This window comes from Pipistrellus hanaki (genome assembly GCF_964339955.1).
Source record: "Pipistrellus hanaki genome assembly, chromosome: 2".
Classification (NCBI taxonomy): Eukaryota; Metazoa; Chordata; class Mammalia; order Chiroptera; family Vespertilionidae; genus Pipistrellus; species Pipistrellus hanaki.
Genome location: NC_140504.1, coordinates 134,049,488 through 134,065,778, shown reverse-complemented (window position 1 = coordinate 134,065,778; position 16,291 = coordinate 134,049,488). Strand labels below are relative to the sequence as shown.

The 16,291-nt window shown below is 49.4% G+C and overlaps 1 protein-coding gene across 7 annotated transcripts in view; it reads right to left on the bottom strand.

Annotated features, from left to right (window-relative positions):
- Positions 1-10,872: 10,872 nt before the first annotated feature.
- EVI5 (ecotropic viral integration site 5) overlaps positions 10,873-16,291 on the bottom strand; it is a gene marked incomplete at its 5' end in the record, with an annotated part of 180,047 nt that continues 174,628 nt past the window's right edge. For all 7 annotated transcript variants that reach the window (XM_084873411.1, XM_084873412.1, XM_084873413.1 and 4 more), the window contains one exon: positions 10,873-15,045. In XM_084873411.1, coding sequence (XP_084729537.1) covers positions 14,731-15,045 — 315 coding nt within the window. In that variant the 3' untranslated portion in view covers positions 10,873-14,730. The remainder of the gene's footprint in view (positions 15,046-16,291) is intronic.

Here is a 16,291-nt window from a genome sequence, read left to right as displayed (position 1 = left end):
CCTCTCTCTGAGGGAGTCTTAGTCATGTGACGTGCCTCAGCCAGTGAAATGTGACTGGGAGTGATGTGTGTGTGTTTAAGTCCCTGGCAGGAGCCCTGGAAGCCAGCATGAGGTTCACCATATCCTTCTCCTCTGCTGTCACAGTCAGCCGTGCTCCGCAGCCTGGGTCCCCGAGTCAAAACAAGGTAGAGGAGGGCCCCCAGCTCTGATGGACTTGTAGCAGGAGTGAGAAATGATGTTGTGAGCCGCTGAGATTGAAGGTATGTGATGATAACAACAACAGCTGGTATAATTCCCACCGCTGGCAGAAATGAGGAAATAGATACTGTCGCGCCATTACCTCAAACCGTGCATTTCTGTGGCAATCCCACGGAGACAGTGAACCTACATAGATATATAGACAGTGGAGTGCGGATGACGTCAAGGCAGGAGGAGAAGGACCCTTTAGCGCCCGCGGGCCTGCCCGGCTCTGGGAGTCGGAGTGCAGCACAGGATTGCTCCTGTGCTGACACTGCCCGCGCACTCACTCTGGCCAGACCCTCTGGGGCTCCGGGACACGCTGCTTCCAGTCCGGCCAAAGAGCGGTTTGGTGATGAACAAGAAGCTTCTTCAATTTTTGACCCACAAGTAAACAGTTCTATTTTAGAGAAATTAGTGAAGCAAATGAAAGGCTGTGGAATCTTTTTAAAATAGCTACAGAGTGCCAAGGGCAGCGAGCCAGACCAAACAACACACCTCCCCACACGCCCGACCTGGGCCTGTGATTACTCAAATCCCAGCTCTGGCCAGGGGGCCGCGGCCGGGAGCGTCTCTCAGGGAACACGGCTGGCAGGCAGTGTGCCAGGAAAGGGCCGCTGGGCCTGGCCTGACTGGGGCGGAAGGCATGACGCTTTCCACCCCTTTCTGCTGATGCCACGGCCCCCATTGTTTGGTGTCCACCCCCTCACCTGGAAGTTGGCCTTTGAGTTCGGCCAGCAGCTTGGCCTGGCCCGAGAGGCTGGGGAGAGGGATGTGGCTCAGAGACCCCCGTAGGCCGAGCCATCAGAGCCTGGCCGGAAGCTTACACGGTGGTAAGGAGGCTGCAGACACACACATGCATTCCTAAACCAAAGGTTTTAAAACTCTCTCTGGAAAGGGAGCGAGGTTGGCTCACTCCTGAGCTCCAGGGAAGGAAGGGCCCACGAGCAGGGGCCGGACCTGAGACTCACAAACAGAAGGGACCGGGCAGGGCGTGGGCAGCAGACGTCAGCCTGGTCAGGGTCGGCGGGTGCACACACAGTTGTGCCTGGAAGGGAGAAGGACAGCGCACACCAGGGGGCACCAGTCCAGTCCGGGGTGGGAAGGGCAGAGCGGGCACCACGGGCCGGAAGGCCAGGCCTGGAGAGGGCGGAGACCTGCCAGCTGCGGGCGGGCGGAGCGGCTGTGGGCACTGGCTGCGCGCACCCCCCAGGCGGAGGCAGGAGCAGTTAGGAGCTCCCAGGTGCATCTCAACTGCCGCGGCATCTCTGCGCCTCGGAGTCTCTCATGTGTACAGTAAGCATTTCCTTTAAAAAAAAAAAAAATCAGAGAAACAACCTCTTTAGAGCCAACTCGTTTCTTTCCACCTGCCCTGCTCTCCCCTGTTTCCGAGGACGGCCTCAGAGAAGACCCGATCCAGTCTCTGAAACGGCGGCCAGCCCTGGGTGACGAGAGTGCGGCCAAGGAGCAGCTGGCTTCTGAGAATCAATTCAGGCCTGGCAGTGTGGCTCAGCGGTTGACCACTGACCTATGAACCAGGAGTTCCCGGTTCGATTCCCAGCCGGGGCAACATGCCCAGGGTTGAGGGTTCGATCCCTGGTAGGGGGCGTGCAGGAGGCAGCGGATCAATGACTCCCTCATCATTGATGTTTCTATCGCTCTCTCCCTCTCCCTTCCTCTCTGAAATCAGTAAAAACATATATTTTTTTTAAAAGAATCAATTCAGGAGGATATGAGAAGTTTCTCTGGGTCTAAAGTCCTCCACACCGGTTTAAGATGCTTCATTGCTCGCCACCTTTGGTAAAATCTAGAGTGGCGGAGAGACGCAGTCATACCCCCAAACAGGAGACATCAGCACCTGCCTATGAAAGAGCAGGTCCTTGGATGGGAGACAGTGGGGCACACAGAACAGGGACCATGATCCCCGCCCTGGTGCAGGGCAGAGCTTTTGGATGGGCAGGGGAGGGGGAAGGGTGCAAAGGAGGCCCTTACCCCAAGCTGGACGTAATCTCTGCAATTCCCATAGCCTCGTATGGGTCCCCTGCCCCTCCCGTTTGTGAGTCAGACACGAGTTGGTCTGGTTCATCTTTGCCGCTTCCGCAGCTCCTGGCTGATGCCTGGGCCAAGGGACTGTTCAGTAATGAGAGGACCCCGGAGCTGGGCGGTGCATTGTGACTCTGAGCTTTCGGCCGACATCTGCATTTCACAGATGGTGTCAATCCATTTCAATAGCGAGCTGTCTGAGGTACAGTGATTTATTCAACTACTCATTTCACTCGTCCGACAAATATTTACTGTGAACTATGGCACTGCTCTGAGTTCTGGGGCAGAGACAAAAAACCATAAAGCTTGCATTCCAGTGTGGGGAGAGGAACAAAAACAAAGGAAGACGTAAAGAGCACAGGCTGTCAGACAGTCACCGGTGCTGCGGAGAAAAATAAAGCCGGGAAGGGGCTTTTTAAGAGGGAGGATCAGAAAAGGCTTCCGGTGCAGGTGACACTGGAGCAGGCACCGGGAGGAGGCGGGCACTGACCTGCAGGCATGTGGCGGGACGGGCCAGCCCCTGGGTCGCACTTGCTGACCGAGGAGCAGCAAGGAGGCCGGAGGTTCGTCCTGCCCAGTGTCATCCACACACAGCTCGGGTCCCAGTCCAGTGCCAGAATCCTAAACCTAAAAAAACGGTTTGTGTTTCACGGGCAAATACAATGGATCAATTGGGCAACTTTTAGGCTTTGTTTTTTTCCTTCTATAAGTCTTTGTTTGAACATATTTCATTTATAAGCTGATGCTAAGTTTTTAATATGCCTTTTTTTAAACTTCATTTTGTTATTTTTATAATCCTCACCTGAGGATATTGTTCCATTGATTTTTATTTTTATTTTATTTTTTTATTTATTTATTTATTTATTTTTTTTGTTTAATCCATTTCTTTTTTTTTTTTTTTTAAATCAATCTTTATTGTTCATATTATTACAAAGGTTCCTCATTTCTTCCCCCCTCCACCAGGTTCCCACCCCACCCTCTGCCCCCTTCCCATCCCCCATTGTCCTCATCCATAGGTGCACAGTTTATGTTCAGTCTCTTCCTCCCTCCCTTTCCCCGATAGTAAATCCCTTTTCAGATAGTAAATCTGTTACTTAGCATTTTCTCATATCAATAATACCTCCTCATGCCCAATGATACACTTCACACAAAAGACATTTTCAAATAGGTCAACCAGCCTCATCCAGGCCCCACCCAAGGCATTCACAGATCAACACCCCAGCGCTATACTAACTCAACACATCCAGATCTAAGCCTTCATCACTTGATTCAGCAGACCCTCAAGTTCCCGCAAAAGTTTCCAGCCATGTCTGAGAGGCAGCCGTGGGCAGGTACAGGCGAGGAGCGAGCTGTTTCGGGCCTGGCTGCTCCGGGCCTGGCCTCTGTTGCTCTGGTTCGTTCCACAACCAGCTGCTCCGGGTCTGGTCACTGCCGCTCCCGACCTAGTTGCTCTGGACTTGGCTGTTGCTGCTACAGGCCTGGCCGCACCCGACCCGGCTGCTCTGGGCCCGGTTGCTCCGGTCCCGGCCGCTCCGGGCCTGGCCGCTCCCAGCCTGGCCGCTCCCAGCCTGTCAGCCGCTGCTCCGGGCCTGGCCGCACCAGATCTGGCTGCTCCGGGCCTGGCCGCTCCCAGCCTGGCAGCTGCTGCTCCGGGCCTGGCCGCACCCAACCCGGCTGCTCCGGGCCTGGCCGCTCCCAGCCTGGCAGCCACTGCTCCGGGCCTGGCCGCACCAGACCCGGCTGCTCCGGGCCTGGCCATTCCCAGCCTGGCAGCTGCTGCTCCGGGCCTGGCCGCTCCCAGCCTGGCAGCCGCTGCTCCGGGCCTGGCCGCACCAGACCCGGCTGCTCCGGGCCTGGCCACTCCCAGCCTGGCAGCTGCTGCTCCTGGCCTGGCCGCACCAGACCCGGCTGCTCCGGGCCTGGCCACTCCCAGCCTGGCAGCCTCTGCTCTGGGCCTGGCCACTCCCAGCCTGGCAGCCACTGCTCCGGGCCTGGCCGCACCAGACCCGGCTGCTCCGGGCCTGGCCGCTCCCAGCCTGGCAGCTGCTGCTCCGGGCCTGGCCGCTCCCAGCCTGGCAGCCGCTGCTCCTGGCCTGGCTGCACCAGACCCGGCTGCTCCGGGCCTGGCCGCTCCCAGCCTGGCAGCCGCTGCTCCGGGCCTGGCCGCACCAGACCCGGCAGCCGCTGCTCCGGGCCTGGCCACTCCCAGCCTGGCAGCCGCTGTTCCGGGCCTGGCCGCTCCCAGCCTGACAGCCGCTGTTCCGGGCCTGGCCGCTCCCAGCCTGGCAGCTGCTGCTCCGGGCCTGGCCGCTCCCAGCCTGGCAGCTGCTGCTCCGGGCCTGGCCGCTCCCAGCCTGGCAGCCGCTGCTCCGGGCCTGGCCGCACCAGACCCGGCAGCCGCTGCTCCGGGCCTGGCCACTCCCAGCCTGGCAGCCGCTGTTCCGGGCCTGGCCGCTCCCAGCCTGACAGCCGCTGTTCCGGGCCTGGCCGCTCCCAGCCTGGCAGCTGCTGCTCCGGGCCTGGCCGCTCCCAGCCTGGCAGCTGCTGCTCCGGGCCTGGCCGCACAAGACCCGGCTGCTCCGGGCCTGGCCACTCCCAGCCTGGCAGCTGCTGCTCCTGGCCTGGCCGCACCAGACCCGGCTGCTCCGGGCCTGGCCACTCCCAGCCTGGCAGCCTCTGCTCTGGGCCTGGCCACTCCCAGCCTGGCAGCCACTGCTCCGGGCCTGGCCGCACCAGACCCGGCTGCTCCGGGCCTGGCCGCTCCCAGCCTGGCAGCTGCTGCTCCGGGCCTGGCCGCTCCCAGCCTGGCAGCCGCTGCTCCTGGCCTGGCTGCACCAGACCCGGCTGCTCCGGGCCTGGCCGCTCCCAGCCTGGCAGCCGCTGCTCCGGGCCTGGCCGCACCAGACCCGGCAGCCGCTGCTCCGGGCCTGGCCACTCCCAGCCTGGCAGCCGCTGTTCCGGGCCTGGCCGCTCCCAGCCTGACAGCCGCTGTTCCGGGCCTGGCCGCTCCCAGCCTGGCAGCTGCTGCTCCGGGCCTGGCCGCTCCCAGCCTGGCAGCTGCTGCTCCGGGCCTGGCCGCTCCCAGCCTGGCAGCCGCTGCTCCGGGCCTGGCCGCACCAGACCCGGCAGCCGCTGCTCCGGGCCTGGCCACTCCCAGCCTGGCAGCCGCTGTTCCGGGCCTGGCCGCTCCCAGCCTGACAGCCGCTGTTCCGGGCCTGGCCGCTCCCAGCCTGGCAGCTGCTGCTCCGGGCCTGGCCGCTCCCAGCCTGGCAGCTGCTGCTCCGGGCCTGGCCGCTCCCAGCCTGGCAGCCGCTGCTCCGGGCCTGGCCGCACCAGACCCGGCAGCCGCTGCTCCGGGCCTGGCCGCTCCCAGCCTGGCAGCCGCTGCTCCGGGCCTGGCCGCACCAGACCCAGCAGCCGCTGCTCCGGGCCTGGCCGCTCCCAGCCTGGCAGCCGCTGCTCCGGGCCTGGCCGCTCCCAGCCTGGCAGCCACTGCTCCTGGCCTGGCCGCTCGCAGCCTGGCAGCCGCTGCTCCGGGCCTGGCCGCTCCCAGCCTGGCAGCCGCTGCTCCGGGCCTGGCCACACCAGACCCGGCTGCTCCGAGCCTGGCCACTCCCAGCCTGGATGCTCCGTGCTTGGCTACTGCTGTTCTGGGCCTGGCTGTTCCCAACCCGGCTGCTCTGGGCCCGGCTTCTCCGGGCCCAGCCACTCTGTGTCTGGGTGTTCCTGGACTGGCCACCCTGGGCTTGGACGCCTCTGCCTCAGGCCTGGCTGCCACTGCCCCAGGTCTGGCTGCTCCAGTGCTGGCCGTTGATGCTCTTGTTCTGGCTGCTGCTGCTCTGGGGCCTGGCCACTGCTGCTCCGGGCCCAGCTGCCACTGCCTTGTGCCTGGCCACTCTAGCCCTGGTCGCCGCTGTTCCAACATTCTGTCCCTTTTTTCTCTTTTTTTTTTCTTTTTAAAAAAACCACAAAAAAACGCATTTATGTTGCAATGTTGGCTGGTGCGTTGAGTTCTGACTTAGTCTTTGATTTTTCAAGATCTTCTTTGTATTCTTTCTTAAGTAATTTTACTATCATTTGCTCTCACTTGATTTCTTCACATTGAGAACTTCTTTGGTTTCTTCCTCCTTGTCCTGGGAGCTTAGCAGGTTGGCCTGTGGCACCCCTTTGTTCTCCGCAGGCTCCCGCGCTGCTCCAGCCTGTTGCCGGGGGTCGGCGCCGCCCAGGAAGCAGCCCCCATCCTTGGCTCCGTTGCCCGCGCTCAGCAGTCGAAGGCTCAGGGGCACCCCCCCCCCCCATTGGGGGCCCCGGCGCCCGGCTGGCCGGTGTCCGGCAGGGGCTCCTGCTCCTCGTGGCGTTCCTCCAGTCTGGAGCTTTCTTTCTCCCTCCCACTAGGGGAGTCCAGGATCAGAGTCAACAGACTGTCCTCTGCACACAGTGTGCGCGACTCTGGGGGCTCGGCCTTTCGCCGCGCTCCCAGGACTCCACCTCACAGCTCCGTCTCCCCCTGCCCAAGCCTGGGTCCCCAGGGACTGGCCCAGACCTGGAGTTCGGGGCGGTCTGGACTGAGGCTCAGAGCTGCCGCCGGAGGCTTTGTTTCTTCCGGCTAGGGTAATCCAGCATCAGAGTCAACATTCAGTTCTCTGCGCGCCATGTGCGCGCGACTCCGGGGGCCCCGCCTTTCGCAGTCCCCCGGGATTGTCTCCCCCTGCTGGAGCCTGGGTCCCCAGGGTCTGGCCCATAACTTGGGGCTCAGCGCTGCCGGTTCGGGGGTTCAGCCCAGGCTGGGGGTTCTATTTCCTTCCTGCTAGGGAACGCCAGGCAGCACCCAGCCCTCTCCTCCTCTCCGGCTGTGACTTCTCCGCGCGCGCGCGGGCGTGCGAGCGCGCCGCATGTCTCCGTACCTTAGGCTTTTTTTCAGCTCCTCTGATTTTCCTTCTGGTTGTCTCCCTCCTTCTTATTGTAGAGTTTTCAGTCAGTCGACTACCTGTAGCTCTGGGCAATGTCCACTCTACATTTTAGTTGTATTCCCTTGAAATTGTTGTGAGCTGCTGCGGCTAGGTGTCTATCCGAGCAGCCATCTTGGATCCTCTTGTTCCATTGATTTTTAGAGAGAGTGGAATAGAGAGAGGGAAAGGCAGAAATATGGATGTGAGAGAAGCACATCCATTGGTTGCCTCCAGCACGAGCCCCACTAGGGTCCTGGCTGGAGCAGAACCTGCAACCAAGGTACATGCCCTTGACCAGAATCGAACCTGGAACCCTTTGGTCCACAGGCTGATGCTCTACCCACTGAGCCAAACTGGCTAGGGCAATAGCAGGCTGGGCTGAGGGACACTCTCCCTCCATGCATGAATTTCATGCACCGAGCCTCTATTTATTAAATAATACAAGAATAAACTCTGTGTTTCACATACAACTGTAAACCTTTTTTTATCATACCCAGTATATACCACCTTTTATTTACCCATTCATCTATTGATTGTTTGTTCTTTCCACCTTTTGGATCTTGTAATGCTATTATGAACATTGTTGTACAAATATCTGTTTGAGTCCCTGCTTTCTTTTGAGTATATGCCCAGAAGTGGAATTGCTGGATTATATGGTAATTCAGTTTGAGGAACTGCCAAAACTTTTCCATAGTGGTTGCACCGCTTTACATTCTCAGCAGCAATGTACAAGGTTCCAATTTTTCCTTGTCAGCATTTTTTTTGTTTGCTTTGAATAGCCATCCTAATAAATATGAAGTAACACCTAATTGTGGTTCAGGTTTCTCACTGACTCCAAATTTGTGAACCATCTTTAATAGTATAGGCATTTTCAGTTTTGGTCCTAGTGCCCTTTGCTTTTGTAACCACTTCTATCTAAATTTATATCAGAGATTCTCAACCAGAGGCAATTTTCATTCTCAGCCCCTCCCTACCAAGGACATGTAGCAATGACGGGAAGGAGACATTTGCAGTTGCCATAAACAAGGATGGGATGCTGCTGTCATTTAGTGTGTAGATGCCAAGGATGCTGCTAAACATTCTACAATGTACAGGACAGTCACTTGCAGTAATTTGGTCCCAAATGTCAACAGTGCCAAGGTGGAGAAACCCTGGAGTATAACTATCTTGTCATATTTCATGTATCTTTATAAAGTACGTTAAATCCTTTTGGGAATAAGGCAGAATATATAGTATACTACGGCTTCTGAACTAAGTGATAGTAACATTGTAATAAAAATGCAGAAGCCATAAACTTCTTATAATAGCATCTCTCTGTATATTCTAATCACAGATATTTAATTTTTTGCATTAGTTGCTAATCTACACTAATAAAAGAGAAATATGCAAACTGCCTGTATCTCCACAACCCCCACTAGCCAATCAGGAGTGAGTATGCAAATTAACCCAACAAAGATGGTGGGTTAATTTGCATACACAGGTGCCAAGCAACCTGGGTCCCAGGAACATCCAATCCTAGCCTATAGGCCTGTGTGTAGGCTCCGAGTGGCTGGGGTCCCAGAACGCCACCGGCCACTCTGGGCCTATGGGATCAGGTGCATGCCTCCAGCCCAGCGCACACATGAGCCTTGGGGGCATGCCCCTGGTGGCCACCATGCAGCCCAGGTCCATGCCCCCAGCCTGGCACACACAGCACAGGGCATCTGGCCTTGGGGGTGTGCCCCCCAGGCCGTGGGCCACACCCCTAGCCCAGTGCACATAACACAGGGGGGTCCTCTGCACATTAACTGCAGAGGAAACACCTTTTCTTTTCTTTTTTTTTTTTTAAAAAAAAATATATTTTATTGTTTTTTTACAGAGGAGAGAGAGGGATAGACAGTGAAACATTGATCAGCTGCCTCCTGCACACTCCCCACTGGGGATGTGTCCCCAACCAAGGTACATGCCCTTAACAGGAATCAAACCTGGTACCCTTCAGTCTGCAGGCCAATGCTCTATCCACTGAGCCAAACTAGTTCAAGCATAAACATCTTTTCTGACTACTCATTGGCTAAGTTCCCTGTACAGTGCCACTTGTGGTGTTCTTGGTAAGTTGTGTTATAAGAATCGAAGAAGGTGACCTAAGGTTTTTCCACCTCACTCCTGGAGGAAAAAACGAAGGTCCGCTACTGGAGGGGTGAAGAAATGTCATATCCTGCCCTAGCCGGTTTGGCTCAGTGGATAGAGCCTTGGCATGCCAGCCTCAGGGTCTGGGTTTGATTCTGATGAAGGGCATTTACCTAGGTTATAGGCTCCTCCCTGGCCGGGACCCAGGTCAGGGCTCATGCAGGAGACAACCAATCAAAGTGTTCCTCTCACATTGATGTTTCTCTCTCTTCCACACTCTCTAAAAATCAATGGAAACATATCGTCAGGTGAGGATAAAAAAAAAGTCATATCCTATGAAAGAGACATCTTGAAAATGCCTAACGAAAGTTGTCATTTTTTCATGGTGAAGAAACTGGAGTCCGTGTTGATGTAAACACCTTGGCGGCTGCAGTGGCTGGCAGTGGCTGCAGCAGCGGCGTGATGGGGCTGGTGTCTTCCCCTGATCAGCCCAGTTGTCTCCCTCAGAGGGAGGCCAGACTGCAGTTTAGGCTCGCTCCCCATGGGAAGCAGGACTAAGCTGTCAGTAGGACATACCCTGAGGGCTCCCAGTCTGTGAGAGCGGGCAGGCTGGGCTAAGCCCCACCCCGCCCCGCATGAATTTTGTGCACCAGACCCCTAGTCTATACAATAAAAGCCTAAGTGGCCATTATGGTGGAACGACCAGAATGACTGATACCTCTGATGCACAATGACCACCAGGGAAGCTCAACACAGGAGCTGCCCCTGGTGGTCAGTGTGCTCCCACAGGGGGAGTGCCGCTCAGCCAGAAGCCTGGCTCATGGCTGGTGAGTGCAGCCGCGGTGATGGGAACCTCTCCCGCCTCCGCGGCAGCACTAGAGCAGCAAGCCGAGCAGGAGCATCAAGCAGGCGGGTGGTAAGATGCGGGGGGTCCCGGACTGCGAGAAGGTGCCGGCCAGGCTAAGGGAACCCCCCCCTCCCCAATACTCCAGGGCATGAATTTCGTGCACTGGGCCTCTAGTTATTTTAACTAAAATACAATGAGATGAAACTATTGCCATTAGTGTGTGTGTGTGTGTATATTAAATTAGTATGTCCCTAAAGGAAATATTAAGTCTAGATATCTGGCCTTTTATTACATTGAAAAACATCACATACCAGCCTCTCTGTCTGGTACTGATCACACATGGGTGGACCAGGTAGATATGGCCCTTTACCCATGGAGCACAAACCTCACTAATGAGTATCTGATGTTGGGCCAAGCAGCTTTTTTGTTTTGTTTGTTTGTTTTTAGTGTTTTACATCTTATTCTTTTTAGAACTGCAATTTCTGTAATTTAAATCACATATTTCCATGTCTTTAATTTTCTGAAGATTTTTCATTTTCTTTCTGAGATGCCTCATTACCTTGGTTATTCATGGTGCTTGATGGTCTCCTTCTCTGACTAGGCATCAATGTATGAGTGGTACATCTCTGTAGATTTTTTAATGTTTGATGCATCTTCCCTTTTGAGTTGAATAGTTTAAGGAAACAAGAATTCTTATAAAATGGAAAACTTTAATTGTTTAAAGCAAAGGCACAAGGAAACATTTCAGGTTATCATACAATGTTACAATAAGAAATTTCAATGGTAAAATAAAATACATTGTAATTTTGCATCTCTATAGTATAATGTATTATTCTAGCATAATGTATTATTCTGGAATCTCTTCTTTGGAGTGAAAAGGGAACAGGTAGATCAATGGATATGATGTAAAAACTTAAGATTATAAATAGCACACACTCCACTTTTAACCAGAAATCTTAATTTCAGAATGAATTAAAATTAATTTTAAAATGTACTGTTTTGTTAATAGAGCAACAAGAACTTTCTTGCTAAAGCTCACTGTTTTAATAAAAGTATATCATTGATTTCTGAAGTGTTAGCTATCAACATCTGGCATCACAATCATCAAGCTGGCCATAAAAAGACTTTACCAAAATATAATTAATCTACTTTTCTTATTTAAATATAAAATTATAGTGCATGATGCAGAAGATAAAGAATAATGAGGAGCCAAATAAGTTCTTATGTCATAAATAATATACTTAAAAGGTCTACACCTTGTGTTCAATCAAAGGCACTACCTGGAGAGTAACAAGTTGCATCACGACCCAAGAAAAGGGTGTTTTTTTCCATCCAAAGTAGACAGCCAGTTACCTGGGATTTGATGTCTCAATTCATCATCAAATATCGAGTGCCTAATATTTATCAATAAAAAGGGTAGATAGGGAAGAAAGATACATCTTTGACTTCTTTTTCCAGATGAAAAATTTACAACTAATTCTTAAAAGAGTGCCTGAAGTATTGTCTTGACCTAAAACTGTCTCATCACCTCGATGCAATTTCCACTTTATTTAGGTCATTTGTAAGCCTCTACCCTTAGTCTTTCAACCCAAGGTGGCAATGACTCCAGGAAGGTGACTAGCCCAAGGGAGTGTGTGTTATTCTAATTTAATATGAGTTTTAAAAATTTATTTCATTCACTTTCCCCCCTGCTCCAATATTCCTCAACTCTGTTTAACTGAATAACATTTAAATGACAAAATAATTAAAATCTATCAAGAAAACACTGTCAATGTCTCAGTCTTACTTTGAACGAAATGGAATAAAATCAGAGCATAGTATCCTATTGCATCCTAAAGGTCAGGAACATTTTAAACTCTTCTAAGGAGTATTTGAATCAAAGATCTTGAATGAGAAGATGGTTTCTTGTTTTTCACTGTCTAAATTACAAGAGTATCAATTGATTAAGGTTTACTTGCTGTGATTCTTTTAATACCTAATTCCAAATCAGGAAAAGTACTTAGGAAATTCTCTAAGAATATATTTCAAGATTTAGAATTCAAACATGATTACAGAAAGATGTTCTTTCTGTTAAAGTCGTATTATAACCTTGACTCAATGAAGCATACCTTAAAGGTCAATCATACATACTATGAAGAACAGTGCTGGGATTTTGGAATTCTTTCTTTCTCCATTTCCAAAGACACAGATATCCTTCCAAATCTGTCTATGGTGTCACAGACTTCATGATGTAAAATAACTGGCACACTTTGAATAGTTTTGAATACAAGATCCACCAGGAAATTTTAGGTTTCCAAACTATTAGCTCAACAGCAAAAGCAAATGGTCCGATCCTCTATTAAGACAAATTGAAGAAGCAAGCATACATTTTAGAGTATCTAAATCAAGGGTCAGCAAACTTTTTCTCTGAAGAGTCAGACAGTTGATAGTTTAGGCTACTCAGCTTTGCCACTGTAACATAAAAGTAGCCATAGACAGTATATAATGAATAACCATGGGTACTAATGAAAATTTGTCAATACTTAAATCTGAATTTCATGATTTTCATGTAACAAAATATTCCTTTGATTTTTTTCCTTCAACTATTTGAAAACGTAAAAAACTTTCCACTTGAGGTCATTTAAAGACAGGCAGCCGGCTGGAATTGGCTCGTGGGTGCAGTTGTGACCTCTGGTCTAGATCATTCAGATTTCTTGATGTGGGTGTTAAAGCAACCATGTGGCCGTGAATCATCTCATTTCACTTGAGCATCACTAGCCTCTAGGCTGACAGTAATGAACTCTGAACACCACCAGTCAGGCAATTCTAGGAACAGTATCTATTCTTAAAAGCTGTGAAGTGTGGTTTAAACTTATTTAAAATCACATTAATTATCAGAAAAGCAGGGAACTGAGAAATGCATTTAGCTGAACCTTTTCCAACACTTTGGTGTCAGAGAAATCTGCATTAAAAATGTGGTCTGCTACTTACCACGTGACCACAGGTAAGTTATTTAAGCTTTAGAATTTAGCCTGGTGCTACAGACACAGCAGGCATGTTCTCAATCTCGTTTCTCAGGCCAATAGCTACCCAGGGCTTCCTGGAGAGGCCTTGTCCACAGAGAGGCGTAGGACTTAACTCCTGGTGTTAGACAGAAACTAGACTTGTCTCTTCTATTCCATCTGTAATATGTATTTTTTTCTGCATGTAACATATTGTGCAAAATTGTATTTCTATACTAAATCCTACCTTCCCATCTTATCCTCCAAGGCTATTTTTTCATAGGATGCTGATGAAAATGAGAGTGGAAGCATCCAGTGAACATATTCTTGTCTTTCCATAATGTGAGTGTAACTTAGGTGTTTCCTCCAATTTATTAATGATAGATATTCAGTTTCCTAGGAAAAAATAGTCTACATGATAAAAAAAAAAAAAAGGGAAGAATTGGTAGGAAATCATTCTTATGGCTTTATCTATATATTAGTAATTAAAGAATCTGAAGATAATGCTCATAGATTATTTGCAGATATTATTGTTGGGTATCTTGGACTTCAGTCCATTGCTTAATTTATATTAAGTAGAATATTAGCACTAAGTAATGTGTGCTGTAACTTCTGTAATTATGGATAATTTATTAGTTTCATACACGTGAAGTTAAAAGGTCTCACCAATAGTGTTTTTGAGCAAGCATCAGTTATAAAATCTGCTAGTGTTGAATGCTAAGCAAAGTACTAAAACTATTAAAATATTAGTGTTAGGTTTTATTTTCAATTTCCTTTTAACTTTGTATTTACAGAAGTCCTGTTAGAATGCTGAAGGCAGTCACTTTGCAACATGTGCATTCTCCATATAAAATGATGTTCAGTGTTGGGTGCTGCAGATTTATAAATTATGTACAAAAACAATATATTTATAGATAACTTACTGCTATGGATGATAAGCAATATATGGAAGTATATGATATGCACATAAAAATTAGAAATTCAAACGAAACTTAAAACTCTCAAAACAGTTAACCCTTAATTTGCATTTAAAACATTATATGGGGAAAGGACACCGTGTTTGGGAACTTTCATGGTCCACTAATGAAGCAGAAATTTCATTGGGGAAAAAAATTCCTTCAAACACAAAAGCATAAGGTAAATCAGATGTGTGTCTTGGTCAAAGGTTTGTAGACAGCTGCCCTGAAAACAAAATGATAAACATAAATATACAATTTGTTTACTAAGCATAAAGTATTGCACAAGAGCAGTTTTGTCTGAAGAAATTTAAATTTTCCATAGTTCAGAACTTCAAAATGGTTCCCACATATAGATATAATTACATTTTCTACACAAGAAACATTAAGATTCAGTAATACTGCTAAAACCTTATTTTTCACATTAACCATATTCCAATCTACTTTATGGCAAAAGTTAGTCAGTGGTGACGGTTTGGCAAAGATCAAAAGGCAGATAAGATTGAAAAAATATATATATATATGTACATATGAAACAGATATGTCCCCAAAAACCCTTAATCATATAACTGATCCCTTAAAAAAATCCACAGTCTAGTTCACAGTGACGGTCAGACAGTGGTTGAGTACGATTCTCTCTTTCCTGGGAGCCGTTCCTTTGGATCCACTTGACTGCCCTCTCTGGTCTCCATCACACTGTCTTCCGTTTCGCTTTCACTGCCATCTGCCACAGTGGGGGCTTCAGACCTCGCGCCAGATTTTCTGTGCAAAGGAAAACCAATGCCACTCTCCCGTAAGGAATTGTCAATGAGATCTTCATCAGAGGAATGGGATGATTCGTCATCTCCTATTAAGTGGTTGACGATGTGGATTCCATCAAAAGGGGGTTGGCCCAAGAAGCCCCTCTGGCCTTTTAGGCACCTGAGCTGTCAAAACAAAATCCAAGTTAAAACAGTTACCTGGGGGAAATACATACTCACCTCAGCGAGAAAGCAGACATTTCATGTTTAAGGAAGATGAAACACTGACTTCCTCCTATTTACAGATAGAATAGTAACTACCAATTTTCAAGCGACTCCTGTGTGTTATGTAATGGGCACATAATGTGTTATGTTAATTGAATAATCACAAGTCATTAAGGTAGATTTTATTATTCTCATTTCAGAGACTCAGGTAGAGCAAGTTCCTGAGGACACATAGCTAACAGTCAAGTTTAGAATCAGATTGAACTTTCATTTTATTAGAGGTAATACAATGCACCCCATGTACCCATCACCTAACACAACACTGATGATCTGATTATAGTATACCTCTTCGGTCCCTGGAATTTTCTGAGGTAAATCTTAGATATCCTATCAGTTCACCTATAAATATTTCAGAAGATATGGACTTAAGTCATACTCCAAACTATCACACTGTCTTTTAAGAGCATGTCTCCTTAATTCAGTGAATGATGAAAATAATTTACAAATCATTAAAACTTGCTTTAATGTCCTGTTACGATATCCTAAGAACTCGCACCACTGCCAGCCTGTTAGAGCAGGAATGCCTCCGCGCACTGAGTTATCTCCTTCTGTGTGGGGATGCCCGCAGTGGGCAATGCTTTTGCTTTCTCTCCCCTCCTCCTTCCCGGGAGGAGCCACTTCCCTCCCCATCACGCAGGGGACAGCAATTGCACGTTTTGCTCAGCTCCTTCTCTTTCCATCTTTGGGAACCAGGCTGTTTCTCTGTCCCTGGAGTTTTATAGGGTGTGATCCTCAAGGGGAAAGGGTTATGGAGATCAAATGCTACATTTTACTGGCGGGCAAGTCTAATTCTAGAATTCATATGGAAAAACCCACTGTCACAAATCTAAACCACATCCCCCCCCAAACCCAGCTTTATCAGAATTTAAGGTTATTTCTTTTCATCATCTATCAATTCTCTGCCTTAATTCCTTCACATTCCCAAACCACCCTCATGGATACTACTACTTGCACTACCATATAATTAAGACATTAGCCTTGTCCTCAAGAGTTTATGTTTTAAATGTAAAACTTAATTTTGATATTTCCATGTGTTAAAAATGCAAAAACAATAATAAAAAAAACAATTAACTATCAAAAAGCTGCTTTGATTATCAAGAATTTTGCTGAAATACACCACTGCATTCTCCTATCCTTATCGTTACTG